Source organism: Phasianus colchicus, chromosome 11 (genome assembly GCF_987193195.1).
Source record: "Phasianus colchicus chromosome 11, bPhaCol1.hap1.1, whole genome shotgun sequence".
NCBI lineage: Eukaryota > Metazoa > Chordata > Aves > Galliformes > Phasianidae > Phasianus > Phasianus colchicus.
In genome coordinates this window covers 18991834-19007409 of record NC_143446.1, presented here as the reverse complement: position 1 = coordinate 19007409, position 15576 = coordinate 18991834, and the positions used below count along the sequence as shown (strand labels likewise).

The window sequence follows — 15576 nt, the reverse complement described above, 5'->3', positions numbered from 1 at the left end:
GCTTATAAACGGCGGTATTATTAATGGAAGATGGGACATGGAGATTTTGCAAAAGCAATGTTGAGTAATAAAATACTCTCTTTTCTGTTTGTTCTTCTGCACAACCTCATTTCCCTAAATAAATATTTATGCATCCAACACAGAATGGAATATTGCTATATAGTACCCTTATAAATTTAAAAGTCTCTGAACACTGCATTTTATATTTTGTTATAGTGAATTGCAGTGAAACAATATATTCAGTGTATATGAGTATGGAAGTAGGAGAGCAGAAAGTGTGTAGAAATCTTAAACACAACCGTAAGCACTTACGACAGCGTTTCCTCATAGTTTAAACTTGGCTCAGGCTGGAGCCAGGACCCTGAGCTGGGCTGGTGCTGGATTCTGAATTTCAGCCCCCCCCCAGTCCTGCTGGCTGCTTCTGGGGTGACACAGAGCAGAGAGGGACCTGTTCTCTGGCCTTACTTGAGATCTTTGGGATCCGGATCTGCTCACTGCTGCTGCCATCGCCCCCATCGCTGACGGGCTTTATCTCGATGATGTAGTCCTCGTCAAAGGGCAGGGAGAGTTCCACAGAGGTCCTGTTGGTTTCAATCACGGACGCACTGCTCTGCCTGTTCCACCTGTACAGAACCTGTGGGAGAGCGATGAGGAAGCATGAACAGCAGAAGCACTCATTGCTGTAGGAGTGTCTGGTCTGACCGCTGCTCTTCTCACACCTCGAGTACCCCAAATGCACCCAGTGACACCCAGACACACAGTGTGGTCACCAAGGTGCTATCAGCCTGACCCCAGTAGCCACTACTGGTAAACGACTTTTTAAATTCACCTTCTAAGAACTGGAAGTCCTATTAATTAGCATTATAAATTGTGGCATAATTCAGAAGATTTCCAGAAAAAAATAAAAAGCTGGGCAGTGTTTTGCTGTGAGCCTGGAAGGAATGTGACTGTTATCCTAACCATAGTTACAAAAGGAATTTTTAGAAACCTGTGAGATAGATTCTGCTTTTTCAAGGGTGATGAAAGTCTCTTTCACCTGTTTCAACTGACTTCTTAATTTGCATTTCAGACCAAAAATATGTAGGAATGAGATGGTCTGAATTGCTGGGATTCATCTGGGGTTTCTGACTGAAAGCCCCGAGAAATTCCTTACTTTTGATTATTCAATAGAGTGCACCAAAGATACTTAGAAGTGAGGGCAGACATGAGAGCTGGCACAAGTGCATGAGTCTGATGCCCCCAAACTGCAGGCAGTGAACAGAGCATGAAGTGTGCCCAGGTCCTTCATCGCTTCCAGCTCTGGTGGAAATGCTCACACAGCCCAGCCCTGGAGGCACTGGCTGGCATTCGCTCACTGATGTCATCTTTGGGCCAAATTAAACCCTTGTGGAAGGTGATGGAGCTGAATGCTTCCCAAAATTTCTCTCTGGTTAAATTAAACCCTATTAAAACTGCTACTAATGAGGATTCTCTTTCTTTTCTTTTGGCTTTGCTTTCCGAAGAAAATAGAGCTATTAAAAAAGCATTTTATTTATTTGCAATTAAGGAGCTGGCTACAGACTCTGGAAGGTTTCCACCTAAGTTCCTACTGTAAACCCCAAACTCAATATGAGATAATGAACACTTCCACTAAAGCCCAGTGCAAGAATGTGGGGACAGCCAAGGCTCCATCAGGACTCCCTGCAGGTCCCAATGGAGGCTGGGCACGGTCATAGTGCCCACTCCCACTGTCTGTGCTGGCAAACACTCACTTTGTAGCCCCGCACTTCTGACTCATTATCCAGTGCTTTCACTTGGTCCCAGTTCAGTATGATCTTGGAGTCTGATGAGTTCCATATGATGTTCCCAGGGGGTTGACTTGGTGCTATGGCAGAATAGAGAAAGCGTTCTGTGACTGAGAAGTGCCATCTGCAGTCACATCCCTCCCCGTACCCTCCCAGCTTGTCCCATCCCAGCTCATAAGCTGATCTGTGTCCCTGAGGTCACAGCAGGTGTGACACTGTCCTCTGGCTGAAAAAGTATGCACTCAGGTGCTCAACATGCCGAAGACCAGAAGAAAAAACTCTCTTGAACAACAAGAGGAATACTTAACGTTCCTAAACAGCTGTGATTTCAATTTTGCACGCTCTGCTTACTTAACACGGAGAAGAGCCATACCAAAAAATGGCTAATCCTTCTGCACAAAGAAAACAGCAAAGAACTATCTCCCAGTTCCTTAGGCTCAATTAAAACCCGAGGAGCTGGCAGAGACTCCCCTGAGGCAGAGCACTGCCCACTGTCCTGAGCACTCACGTGGCTTTTTTGTCGTCACGTTGACCATGGCACTGGACGGACCGGTGCCAGCAGTGTTGTACGCCTTGACTGCCAGGTGATAGAGCGCATTGCCCTGCAGGTTGGTGACTTTGGCAGATGTTTGGTTACCAACTGTCCTGATCTTTCTTGCGTTCTCTTCCTTTTCGTCGTGTCTCCAACACCTGACCTGCAAGACAAAGTAAGCACTTCAACCCCAGCTACAGGTAGGCAGCACCCTGGCGGTTCCTAGCTCTAACTTTGACAGCTCTGCCCAAAGAAGTGCTCTCTGTCTCATCTGGATAAGTCTTGATGTTTTTTTCCACCTCAGGGGAGACATCAGGGACTAGACATGTTACCTTCTGTCCTTAAACTCAGGGCTGGTATTTCTGACCAGTTTGATCTGAAGATGGAGGAAGTGACCCAAACTATGGGCTTTCCCAAAGAAGCACGCTGACATCAGAGCAGCCTCTCTGGTCATCAGCACAGACTGGCTGCCCACAGCAAGCTCTGATCTGCATTTCAGCCAGCTACACGCAGACAGATGTGTCACCTTTTACCTCGAAAGTAAAGGAACATCTGCGTGCTGAAGGAACAAGAGTAAGGCCTTGCTCAGCAGGACCACGCAGCAGGAGCAGTGTTGCCCCAGTCTGCTCAGCACACAGCCCTGGAACCATACCACGGCTCCCTGCCTTACCTCATAGCCCTGTATCCTTCCTTTGTGCTGATTCTCTCGAGGAGGAGCCCAAGAAATTTCAATGTCTGTGGCAGAAAGGCTTCTGGCGAGAACTGTGATCGGAGCTCTGGTTGGCTCTAGGTAGACAAGTTAAAAATAAAATCAGAGTTTTCAATTCTATGTTTAATTAGTCACTAACTTCAAGGGAATTTCATTATTGCATGTGAAAAGAGGCATGTGACAAAAACAAACTTTCCCTTTTCAAAACAAAGCCCTGTCAGGCCTGTGCTAGACTGCACTTCCCCTCTGCAAGAGAAATAATAAATGTCATTACTAAGCTCAACCTAGGATACCATGTACAGTAATTAGGACAAGAGGGAACATCTTCTAATCAGTGGACATTAATTCATACTAAATCTCAGCTGAATTCCTTCCAGATTACATATTGCTTTTCCATTAATATCAAAAGATTTCATTATGATTAATGTTATTTTAATGACTATCAAAAGAATTAATCACGGTGTGCCATTTATTATAAATCAGAGCAAGGATTAGGTATCAAAGGATGTCGCAGCGGATGCTGAACCCTCTCTGATCCGCGGATGACAGCAAGGCGGGGAGGAGCGGATGGGCTCCTCACATTACCTTCCTCTGCTGAGTACACGACCGTCACGGGGCTGAAGGAACCTTCCCCCTTGTTGTTGTACACCCCCACTTTCACTTCGTAGGGTGAGAAGGGCGGCAGGCTCTCATTGCGGAAGACGTATCTGGAGGCATCTGGGGAGGCCACGACGGTCTGCATCCAGCTGATGGTGCCAAAGGGGCGGAAGGCCACCACGTAGCCAAAGCCACCTCCGTTCTGCAGCTCCTCGGGCACGGTCTGTGGGCAGGCAAAGCATGGAGAGGTGGCAAGTTGAGCGACTGCACTTATTTCCCTGTTGCTTCTTGGTCCTTCCTAAGTCGGGGGTTAGCAGCTGGAAGCCCAAAAGGGCCTATGGGTACCTAAAGTTTCCATGTATGACAATATTCTATAACGATGGGCCACTGTCCTGTATGTCAAGGGGTTACTTTTGGTGACAGTGTCACTCTGTAGTGCAAGGCTCAAAAAAATAAAATACCAGGCCGTTAGAAAGATGGTCTCTGGATGTTTATGAGAATAAACTGACTGTTGTGTTGGAATACAAATTATATTTTGTGCAAATTATGAGTCAAAGTCACGGCTGATGTTCTTGTGTTTCTGAAACATATTGGAGTATCTGTAGGAGATGCAGTGAAATTAATTAGTCCAATGGAGGAGGAAATTTAGCACATTGAGCTGTGTGGTAAGGAGAAAAACCCATTTATAGTTTTTTAATAACCTTAAAAATATCTCTGGTGATTCATTCTGCCAGCTTGGTCAGGAATAGTGCTAAGTGGAAGCGTTAGCATGTCTAGTGAAGTTCATTATTAGGAAAAATACGCCAGCTGCATCACATCATAACATGAAAATACGAGCAGACAAATGACTAAAGTTCTAGCCTCGGCTGCCTTAAGGAATATTAAACATTCTTCATCGCTGCATCTCCTCTTGCTGGCTTTCATTAGCAGCAGTAAAAGTCAGCATGAAGTGCATTGTGCTAACTCTTAACTGTTTGCTGTCACATAACACTGCACCAGGGTAAGGGCTGAGGCTCAGAAGTCACCGCTGGTTCGCAGCACTGCATTCATTTTCCTCTTGGTTTGGACTCCACTCACCTCCCATGTAATGACCAGCTCTGACTTGCTCCCACCGCCTCCGCTGACATTGGCTGGGGTGACTTCAGGAACTGAAAAAAAAGAAGAAAAAAAAAAGAAGATGCAGAACTGCAGATAGCACTGAAAATGCACGTGCGGATGTAGAAACCAGAGGAGTGTGTTGAAATGAACCAGACACAGGACTCTGCTGGCCCTCCTTGCTGGGTATCGGAAACATTAGCAAGTGACTAATTTGCCACCGCAAACAACACATTAAAAGTATGTCAATAATAGTATATGAAAAGTATGTCAATTAACTTGTGTATTCAGCCTCTAATTGTTTAGTTTAAACATTAATCTTCCATAAAAAGGGCTTTTACATATTTTCCCATTTCACAGCCTGTTCCATTACAGCCTAACACGGAGCAGAGGAGGCACGTTTCCCGTGGCAGACACAGATCTCCATACCACCACCTGAGCCTACCACTGCCTGTGACCCTTTTTAGCCAGACCAAGTGACAGGGACAGCACCCAGGAGCATTACAAGCTCTCAAGACTTGTAACACATCCTCTACGAGCACTTAGGGGACAAGACTGAACTCAGCTGCTCGCTGCTACTTACGAGCTTCTTCAGTTCTTCTGTTCTCTGATGGTCTGCTTGGCTCCCCTATCCCAATCAGGTTGGCAGCCACGACTCGAAACTCATACTCGACCCAAGGGTTGAGGCCCACCACAGTGGCTGTGAACGTCCTGCCGTCGATCACCTCTGGTACTGGAGACAGACACAGGACAGGGGTGCAGATAAAACCACTAGAAGGATTAAAAAGGGCTGAGAAAAGCCCTGTTGGAAACCCTTAGCAGTGAGGGATTAACACAGATGCGACATAAATGAGGACTGTCAAACGTTTTCTCGTTTTTAATGTTTTATTAATTGCTGAATCAGAGCACTAAAACACTGTGCTTTCAGCACAAATTCCCGCTATTAGAAAGTTTCTCTTGCATTGCCACTTTCTGAAAACAAGGTGTCAAGACAACGGGTTTACAAGTTGTTCTTTTCCTCCTTTCAGACTGCACTGTTCCCTCTGTTTAATGGTTACTGGAATGGAATTAACCTCTGGTGGAATGAACAATTACATCAAGGGATTTTTCCCACTGTCAGGAAAATAATTCTACTTAAAGATAGGCCAGATGACACAGGCTGTCCCTGAGGGATGTCTTTATAGACCACAATTACTGCTGTATATCTCCAGCGTGGCAACAAAGGATAGGAATTCATTCTGTTTTCCCTTAAACATTCATGAGAAAAATGGATGAGTAACAGCACCGACTGGAACCTAAATCTTCGAGTTGCCAGACTTGAAACCAGTTAAGAAGAGCAGTGTCCTACAGCCAGTGAAACCACACTGAGAGCAGAACTGTGGCTCAGCAGTTCCCAATGGGCTCCTTCTCCAGCAGCACAGCTCGGTGGGTCGGCGCAGCCCTTACCTGTGCTCACAGCCTGCCAGCCCACCGAGAAAGGCGTCCGGGCCTGCACCACATACATGGTGATGGGGCTGTGATTGTCTGCTCCGGGTCTCCAGGACAGCTGGGCCGTGGTGTCGGTGATCTCATCGATCGTCACATCCTCAGGTGGGCCTGGGGGACCTGTCAGAAACATTGCAGAAGGGACTGCTTGAAGTTGGGTGCTTACTGCGACCTTCCTGCCCTGCAGGATGCTTCTAGCAGAGAAATGACTCTCTTGCATCACATGGCCATGTCTATGACCTCACCTCTTCACTCGTCTACTTTGGTCTAAAATTATTCTCAAATGATATTAAGACCAGAAAATGTTCAAATATCTAAAATACCCTGAAACTTCCAGTGCCCTGTCATTATAATGAAACTTTCAGCAGGTATAGCCAGATATAATTTCTAAGGAATTAAAATTCTATGTCATTTTGCTTGGCTGGGGGAAATCAATCACACAATGCAGCCTTGTTCAACTCCTCCAGTCCTTCCACTCCAATGAATTTCATTGCATACTTCACAATTTACTCCTCTTCCTTGGCCAATACTGACATAACCCATCTTCTTGTCTTGGAATAATGATGGTTACTCCCAACATTTCCAAATATACTGCTTAGCAGTGTGCATGATGTCTGATTAATTCAGAGGTGTTCATGCAGGTGCTATCTCAAGGTCAAGAGATGGGAAAGAGTCTCTGGTACCTTCATACAAGTGACCAGAGGAGACGAGAAGGAATTAGCAGCTGCAACTTGACTCAAGTAGATGAGATACCAGTTTGGGACTGAGTGATCATTCAGCAGGAGTACAAATCCCCTAAATACATGCATGGCACTGCCGAAACCAGGCATGGGTTTAACAGCCTTTCCCTAGGGCTGCATCACATCATCTTGACATAGCTCAACTGACTACGTACTTATAAGTACTTATATTATCTACTAGGAAAGCTCTATTTATGCAACAGCTATTCGCTCCCCATCCAGTCTCCCAGCCCAGGGATATTTCCCAATGTTATACAGTCGGTGGCACAACGCAGCACACCTCCTGGTGCAGCCCTAAGACCACCAGAGACATCCCTGCTGCTGCTGCTTCAAGGGATGGACAAGAGTGGCTTTTTGCTGTCACCGGCAGCCACTTTCCTGTGAGAATTTCATGTTCTTCCCCTTAGTTTGCAGAGCCAACACCAAGGAAATTACCTAACTGAGGTTCTCACAGCAGGCTGTTTTGAAACGTGTGTACAAAAAGAATCACCAAAACCGCGTGTTCTAACTGCTACACCATGAGACCATAAGCCTTACGTTAGGAGATGAAAAGAGACATTCAGAGGAACTAGAGCCAAATGGGTGGCGCAGCGCTCATAAAGAGAGAATTTCTCACTTCTTTTACTTGTGCTCCTACTTGTGTTGAGTTGCCTGAGGTTTTTTTTGCTACATGGAAGACTTGGAAGCTATAATTCCACAGAATGGTTGAGGTTGGAATGGACCTCTGGATCCACGCAGTGCATCCCTTGTTCAAGCAGGGACAGCCAGAGCAGGGTGCTTATAAAGCTTATCTTAAACTTTTGGGCGGGGAGGAAAAATTCAACGTCAGGATGGAGAGAAACAGGGCAGGACTCAGCTTCATGCTTCCCAAAGCTCACAAGCAGGAAAAATATATAATATTTTTTTGTAAAGATTCAGACTCAGGTTAATTAATTTCATCTCCATGAAAGTCATATTTAACATCTATGCATAGTAGCAAACAGAACCTGACAAGTCAATGGAATTACCAAATCACGTTTATTCTAGAAAAGGAACAACTATAAAGGGACGAGTGAAGAAGCTGGAGATGATTTCTGCTGCTGAGTTCAACAAATAAATGTGCTCTGCTGGTGCAAGTTTTGCATTCAGGACATGAACGTGTACCAGTGTGTTTATCTGAGCTGCGTCTCGGTTGTACAACTACGCGTATATGAAAGCAGCTTTATATATGTTGCTTGAAAATGTACTGTGAACCGCAGCTTGTACTTCAAGCTTTCTTAGATTAATTACAAGATGCTGGGATCCTAATGAATGTCTCTGAGCCCAGGAATTGTCTTACCAGTGGCAGAAGATAAGAAAGAAATTTTACAACAACAACAACAGTAACAAAATTCAAATACCTCTTACAATCAGGTCTGCAGCAGCAGATAGCTTGTCCACACTTGTTTGCACCATGCAGACGTATTTCCCAGCATGCTTCAGCTGGATGCTTCTGATCATCAAATCACCAGCTGAATCCTGCTGATAAAGTAGAGAAAAGTGGTTACAATTACTTTTTAATGAGCGCTAAACATCATTATCACATGAAGGACACTGTGACTAATGGATTTATTTTACACTGGCTGATGAAAACATTCGTAATGCAAGCCGTGGCCTATTAAAATTATGTGAGTCTGCCTTGAAGATAAGAGCGGGAGCACTTCTACAATTACAATTCTGCAAGGGGCAAGGGAGCCAGGTTTGGGTCCGTTAAGCAGTTTTCCCATTAAAACAATGTGACAGCCTTTGCAGGTTTGCCTCAATTCTTCCTTCAACTCTCTGGATATCTAATTTATAGCCTCTTCGCCGTTCAGATGTCTAAGTTGTGTCACCATCTATTTTGTAAGCACAAACTAGCCCAAATTATGAGACATATGCAATAGCAGCCTTGTGTTATGGCCAGCATTTTGATTGCCTGGCGTTTCTGTGCTAAAGATCATGAGAACAGCACTCTCCTAGGAAATCTTGCATCACCTAACAGCGGTAATTTGTTTTCCAAACGCCAAATGCATGTCTGATTAACTGTTGAATAGAACTAATTATGTTTCTGTATGTATAGGAAGCTCTGAACTCTTTCTAAATTTTTCTCCAGACACAAAGCATTCAATACATTAGAAATCTCAGGGTAACCTTGTGATTGTGGCTTTCAGACCAAAGAATATTAATACAGTTTGTAATTTTAGCTTTCCAGCCCAATCAAGCACAGTCACAGGGAAGAGCTGTCACTGCTGTTGTGCACCCTAGGCAGAAATCTTTACATGCATCTTTTAATGATTTTTTTTTAAGGGATAACAGCGAAGCTTGTAAATTGTATTTCCTTTTATTTTCAGCATCAAATTTCACTCCTGACAAATGCAAAGACAGACTGCTTGTCTGCCTGGAACTCTGCACAGTGTGGGACTTTGTAAAGCCTCCCTTGGGGCAACATGCAACGCTCCCTTCTCTTCTGTCCTCTACCTCTGCTGAAAACGTATTACAGTTTTCTTCTTCTTTTGCTCCTTCTTTTTCTCACACCTGACTGTTCCAGCTATCAGGCTTCCATGAGTATGATACTTAAACCTCAAACAAACAACTCTCTGGACATTACAAAAGTTTGCAAAGTCAGTGGGTACAGCCTGGGTTCCCTATAAACAAACAAGTAACAGAGAACCCAAACAGACCAACACGTCATCACCAGGAAATGTGCAGAGATAACACTGAGAAGAAACATCACCTCCAATGGTCAGCACATCTCTAGCACAGTGAAGATCCTCTTCCGTGGAAAAAAAATACTTACTCTAAGCATGTGGTCACAGGAGAAAAATATAGTCACATGAATGAGCTGACCACAGTTTCCATATAAATACGAAGTTCTATGCTGTTACATTTTGATTTTTTTTTCTTTTTAACTTGTTACGGACTTCTTCCCAATGGGAAAAGTGTAATGGTAGTTTTTTGTAAGGAGAAAATGCATTGTAGGTCTTCTGACATACAGTTCACTGCAATGGTAAACCATCATTCATGCCATCAGAATCAGGGCACGTCAGTAAGCAATTATAACAATCCTGCATCAACTGTAACAAAGCAGTGTACTGTCAATGCCTATTTTCTCAGTCTGTGAGACATAAGATAACGTCTCCTAGTATCAGCTTAGTCAAATACATTTGTCCTGTTGGCAGCCCTTCTGTGTGTTACCTGCAGTTATTTCTGCAACTGCTGATGCAAGAGGAACCCTTTGGGGAGACTGCTTTAGAGTTGATACTTACCCCGCCGACTCTTTCAAAGTGATCCCCATCTTTTTCAAAGTCTATCAGATGCCCATTGAATGACCAGGTAAACATGATATCGAGTGAGTGATCGTGAGACACCTGGCAAGGCAAGACGATACTTTCTCCAACAGTGACATCCATGCTGAAGGGCGACACCATAACCCGTGTTGGATCTACAAATGAAGAAAATGGAGGGCAAAATATTAATCCTTTCTTGAACTGAGACAGATGTGGAGCTGAATCCACACCTCCATGCAATCCAATCCAATCTCCATCCATCTGCACACAGTGTACCGCAACTACAGCATTGACACTGGAGTTTGAAAAAGTCACAGTGCTTACTCTGGAATATTTAAAAAAATTAAGGCAATATCTGAACTATCTTCAACTATCTGAACTGAATTGCATCTTTGATTTTATCCCGACACCTTTAGCTTCTTAAAATCTACATGTTTTTCTCTTTGAGGAGAGCTCACACAAAGAATAACTATAAACAACAAGTGATACCAACTGAACCCTTCATAAGATGCAACCTGAAACTGTGCCCCAACAAACCAAGCAGAGGGGTTTGGGGTGAAATGTGGGTCCTGTGTGTCATGCCCAGCTGATGTGGGCAGTTAATGGGTCAAACGGACTCCTCTTTTAGGATCTTGGTGGTCATGAACAAGAAGTCACCGACCTGATGACCAGGAACAGAGCAAATAGTTTGGAGAGATGTAGCAGAAGAAAGCTGAGAATTGGTTATTTTCTGAAACATAATATTGACAGAGGAAAGTCAAAAGGCTGCAGGTAACTGTGATGTGGGAAGTCCTGTCTGTTAAGTGCCAACTCCATTCTGGGCTTTGGGACCAATCCCTTATTCACAGCTAGAGTTCACCACTGGTTTACTTGTCTGTTTTTAACTTTGGTCATGCAGTGCAAACAAAATGGTGCCGTAGAAAGATGAGCCACGACGCATTATGCAGACTTCAGCCCCTCATCTGAGCCCATGAATTCCCTCTGCCTCTAAAGTTAACATTTGTCTTTCATTTCTGTTGACAAAAATGCTGTAATTTTTTTTCTACAAGGTCTCAGAGGAAATGAAAAGGAGAAAAAATATTGCTTAACAATGAGACCAAAAGTCTGAAAATCCTATATAGACAGATATTTTTGCTTATTCCAAAAATCTATTCTGCACAGCTGTCATGGTAAAATAATACGAGCATTATTCATTCCCTAGTATATGAAACGAAAATCTTAACTACTTCACCAAGGGACTCCTGGACAACTGCTTAATTCTCTGCTAAAATAGTAAGGCTACTGCAGAAACGCATGTGCTGGGCAAAACTTTTCACTTCACAAGTCTACAGAATTAGTGAAGAAAGATTTCACTGCCCACTCGAAGAGCCTTCAGATCAATGTTTAAGATGCTTATGAAGGACATGATTCTGAGATGCAATGAGTGTCTTCTACATTGCTCCTACACACACCCTACAAAGCACCAGGCACAGCGTGGTGCTCAACAAGCATCAGCAGTGAGGTTCTGCTGTGGATAGCCCTGTGGATCGCTCTCCAGAACTTTCTGCAAGAGGTGAGAAGTCCACACAGTAGATCTGATTCTTCCTGCTGAAATACAGAGTCTATAAAAACATGAAGAATGGAACACGGATGCTAAAGACATACTTCCCAGAGCAGCTTAGCACAGCTCCTGTACAAGCTGTAGGGGATGCAAGTGCCCAGTGACTTTGAAAATTAGGCCCCCAGGTTTCAGTCCAATCATGTCAAGAAACATTGCAATCTTAGAATTGAGCGTAGCAGGTTAGCTGGTAAGGCGCAATGACAAATGACCCCAGCCATACTTGGCATCCACAGGAGCCCCCTGCAGCACCCTCTGCAAATCACCCCAAAGGGAATGCTTACCAATCCCTTCTCAAGGGCTGGAAAAGCTGAAAAACAAAACCACCCCCTCACCTTGGAACTGAGCAGAGCAGCAAATGGAAAATGTTATTCAGAAGCCAACTGAGGGCAGCCTCATGTAGGCACACCTTGGTGGTACGCAGCCAAGCAGTAACCAGAACATTAGGTTTGCATTCTCAAAATCTGTAACATCAGGCTCCTTTTAAATTACAGTGAGTGCTTTAACAATACCAACATTATGCTGTCTGCCAGTTGCTGTCTGAGGGGCTGTGGGCCCCTACCAAGGGAAGCAGCAGCAGTCACCTTCCATAGAACCATCCCAGCAGGGAGAAAAGAGAGCGCGACTGCTCTGAGCCAGCACTGTGACAGCTTGTCCAGCATTACCACTGAGTTTATGAAGAAGAAACAAGTGAATGCTGAACACCAAAGGGAGTGCTCCCAGGGGATGAAAAGCTCCTCACCGTCAGGGTGCAGAATAACCTGGCTTTCAGCCTGGCTTGGCTGTGCCGTGCACCCCAGGCTCAGGGTGCAGCGTGCCCCCTGCAGGGCTCTGGCTCTAGGTGTCACTGATGGCTCAGGGAAGCAGGGCAGCTCCCTGCTGCCTCCTTGCACATCAGCGCTTTCTCCAAGGCAGTTTCTGTGTTTACTGTGGGAAGAAACACGTGGTATTCTTTCTACACACAATTTTCCTTGCCTGCCAGCAAGCAGACACTCAGCAGAGCAAACCTGTGCCAGGATGGCTCTGCAGCACCCGAGCATGCAGGGATCATTGCAGCTCTCCTTACCCACGTGTGTCCTGAGTGGCATCCTTTGGTGTTACTGCTGCAGTGCAGTGAGAACTCACTGTATTTCTGACTCGTTTAATGCATTTGCGGGTTTGGAACGACGTGATCTTTAAGGTCTGTTCCAATCCAAGCCATTCTATGATTTGGCTTACAGCAGCCAGAGATCTTCACGAAGTTTTCTTGCTCACTTTCAGTTTGGAAGAAGATATGGAGCTGAGAAGCATTTCCCATCTGCAGTTGCTGTGCTCACATCCTTGCACCCTGCTAACAGGGAGCTACCATGGATGCTCCATGCCCCATCTGGGGATGCTGTGCTGCATCCTCACTGCAGACCCATGGGCTGTGGGCACTGTGGGCTGGAGAAGCAGTTCCCCAGCCTGAAGGGAAGCCTTCTCGCCCCGGTTTGCTATTGATTGGGTGTCCATTAGGAGGGATTACTTGTTAGGATAAACAGCTTTGCACAGCTGTGCTTGCTTCTTGTAGCTCATGCAGTGCTGTGTTGTATCATATTGATCTGGAAGACACGACACAGTGGGACACCATGCAGAGGCATGACATAAATGGCATAAAGCGAGGCAGAAGCTGACATTCACAGATAATGCTTACTTTTTTGTTTAAAAAAACAAAACAAAACAAACAACCACCCAACAAATCATTCTAGACCAGGCAAATATCTCCGAATGACACAAGAAGACAAGGGCAAAACAAGAAGTAGCCCCATGTGTGTGGTACTAAGCAGCAAGATTTCCATGGGATGGGGTGGGTTTTCTACCTGCAGGAAAGTGAACCTGTTTGTATTCCTCAGCTCTTGGCATCCAGTTTCCAAGTATGCTCATTTCCAGTGTGGCTCAGCTGTGGTGGCTGCGCTCAGCTCCCCAGGGATGGGATTTGGTGACATCAGTAACAGCAGCACCAATGTTTCTCTCCCATTCGTGACTGAAATGTTTGTCCAAGAGCATGAAGTCCACAGCATCGCAGACCTGACAACTGGCTCAGCTTATGGGAGCTCTTAGTGCTCTGGGCATCATCAGACCCTGTGAAAAATGCTGAAGACAGGAAAACATGGCCCCAGACTACAGAGAGTAATGAGTGGTGAATAACTGAAAATGTAGTATGGCCACGTATTTAACAGGGATCAAGGAACGGAAGGGTGGAACATTTGACCTTTCCTGAAAGACTGAAGACTGCTTCAGCAACAGCTCAGTATAGCTGGGTGTTTACCATGTGCTAAAATTGCTTTCCTGAAAAAGGATCATGATCTTTCAACTCACGTGGCTTAAAACTGCCACAGCAGAACTACAGCAGAGAGACTTCCATGCTGTTACTTTCAGATAGGTGCTTCAGCACGTCGCACGACTCCTTTTAGGAATGCTCTTTGCTTTGGTGTGGGCAAGGTTTCTTTTAAAAGAAGAGTTGAAACGTTGCTCCTTGTAATCTGCCCATCCATGTCCTTAAGCCTCACTTTTGAGATCACCTTCTTGGATTCGTTCAGAGCTCAACTGCAGCTGAGTCCAAATTATTAATGTATTTCTTAAACTGACGCTGAAAAAGAGCTTCCCACAGATTGAAAACTGTCTGAACTGATGCAAGTCTCCCTCCGAGGAATTAATGCCTCCCACCTTGCAGTCAGAGACCCGGCAGTCAATCAGTGGATTGCATTTCTGCATACTCAAATACACATCCTTTGTGTGGCTGAATAATAAATGAAGGTTAATTTAAATCTGAAAACACATTAAGAATGGAATCACATCAAAGGATACTGGGGAGGGGATGTACCATTACAGCAAATTCAAAGACAAAATATATGAAAATATATCCACTCCACTGAGAGTACAAAGAGTGTTACTTAAATAACAGGAGGGCACAATACTTCATTTTAACCTCCATTTTAGCCGTGCAATGCAATCTTATCCAATCAAGATCTCTCCATACAATTGTGAGAAAGAAAATCATATCTAATGGGGTCTGGAAACGACAGTCAAATCTGTCACTCACAGAAATTCATCCTTGCTCTTCATGGCAGTGTGTAACAGTGCCTGATTACGCCACAAAACCCAAACATACCTTCTGTCTCTCTTTGCATTTCAGGCTCAAATGAAAGCCACTCCACTTCAGAGGAGCATTAAATGAAATTGGTATATTTGACAAACGATTGAACCATTTGCGACGCACTTTATAGATAACACAGGGAATCCAAGGTGTCACCTTTGGTGGGCTATTGATTGAAACTAGCTGATATTCATCTTTTCAAGTATGGAATAATCTACTGTCATTACAAAAATGATGGCCACCTTACAGAGAAGGTTAATCAGATACAGGAGAAATCATATCTAATCTTTGATAAATTGCAAGTCACTGAAGGATCAATCACCATTCCCTTTGTAACACAAGACACAGGTAATTGTGCAAACACAATGCCATGCTGTCCGCTGTGTAGCCCATGTATGTGGGCTGTGGCCAGAAGCATTCTGCCCCTTGAACAGCTTAACCTGCTGGGCTGTTCATTTATGGGGCTTTTAAACACGTTTTGAATGGTAATAACCACAAATAAAAATCTTCAAAAAGAAACAGAGCAGCAATAATATGAGAGGCAGGCATTCAAACTGAGAAATGATAAAGTGACTGACATGGTCTTTGCACTTTTGTGGTAGAGCAGGGTTCTAGATTTTTCCTATCTGAGCCCTATG

General features: G+C 44.5%; 1 protein-coding gene across 7 annotated transcripts in view; it reads right to left on the bottom strand.

Annotated features, from left to right (window-relative positions):
- LOC116236796 (contactin-4) overlaps positions 1–15576 on the bottom strand; it is a 252850-nt gene that overhangs the window by 2412 nt on the left and 234862 nt on the right. For 6 of the 7 annotated variants that reach the window (XR_016470163.1, XM_090148469.1, XM_090148468.1 and 3 more), the window contains 10 exons: positions 10206–10381; positions 8322–8442; positions 6164–6322; positions 5301–5450; positions 4700–4770; positions 3611–3845; positions 2987–3102; positions 2293–2479; positions 1752–1864; positions 466–634 (listed from right to left, as the gene is read on the bottom strand). Coding sequence is in view for 6 of the 7 variants with exons in the window: in XM_090148469.1 (XP_090004595.1) it covers positions 466–634; positions 1752–1864; positions 2293–2479; positions 2987–3102; positions 3611–3845; positions 4700–4770; positions 5301–5450; positions 6164–6322; positions 8322–8442; positions 10206–10381 (1497 nt within the window). In the remaining variant the exon portion in view is untranslated. The remainder of the gene's footprint in view (positions 1–465; positions 635–1751; positions 1865–2292; positions 2480–2986; positions 3103–3610; positions 3846–4699; positions 4771–5300; positions 5451–6163; positions 6323–8321; positions 8443–10205; positions 10382–15576) is intronic. The other variant, XM_090148472.1, reaches the window with a different exon arrangement.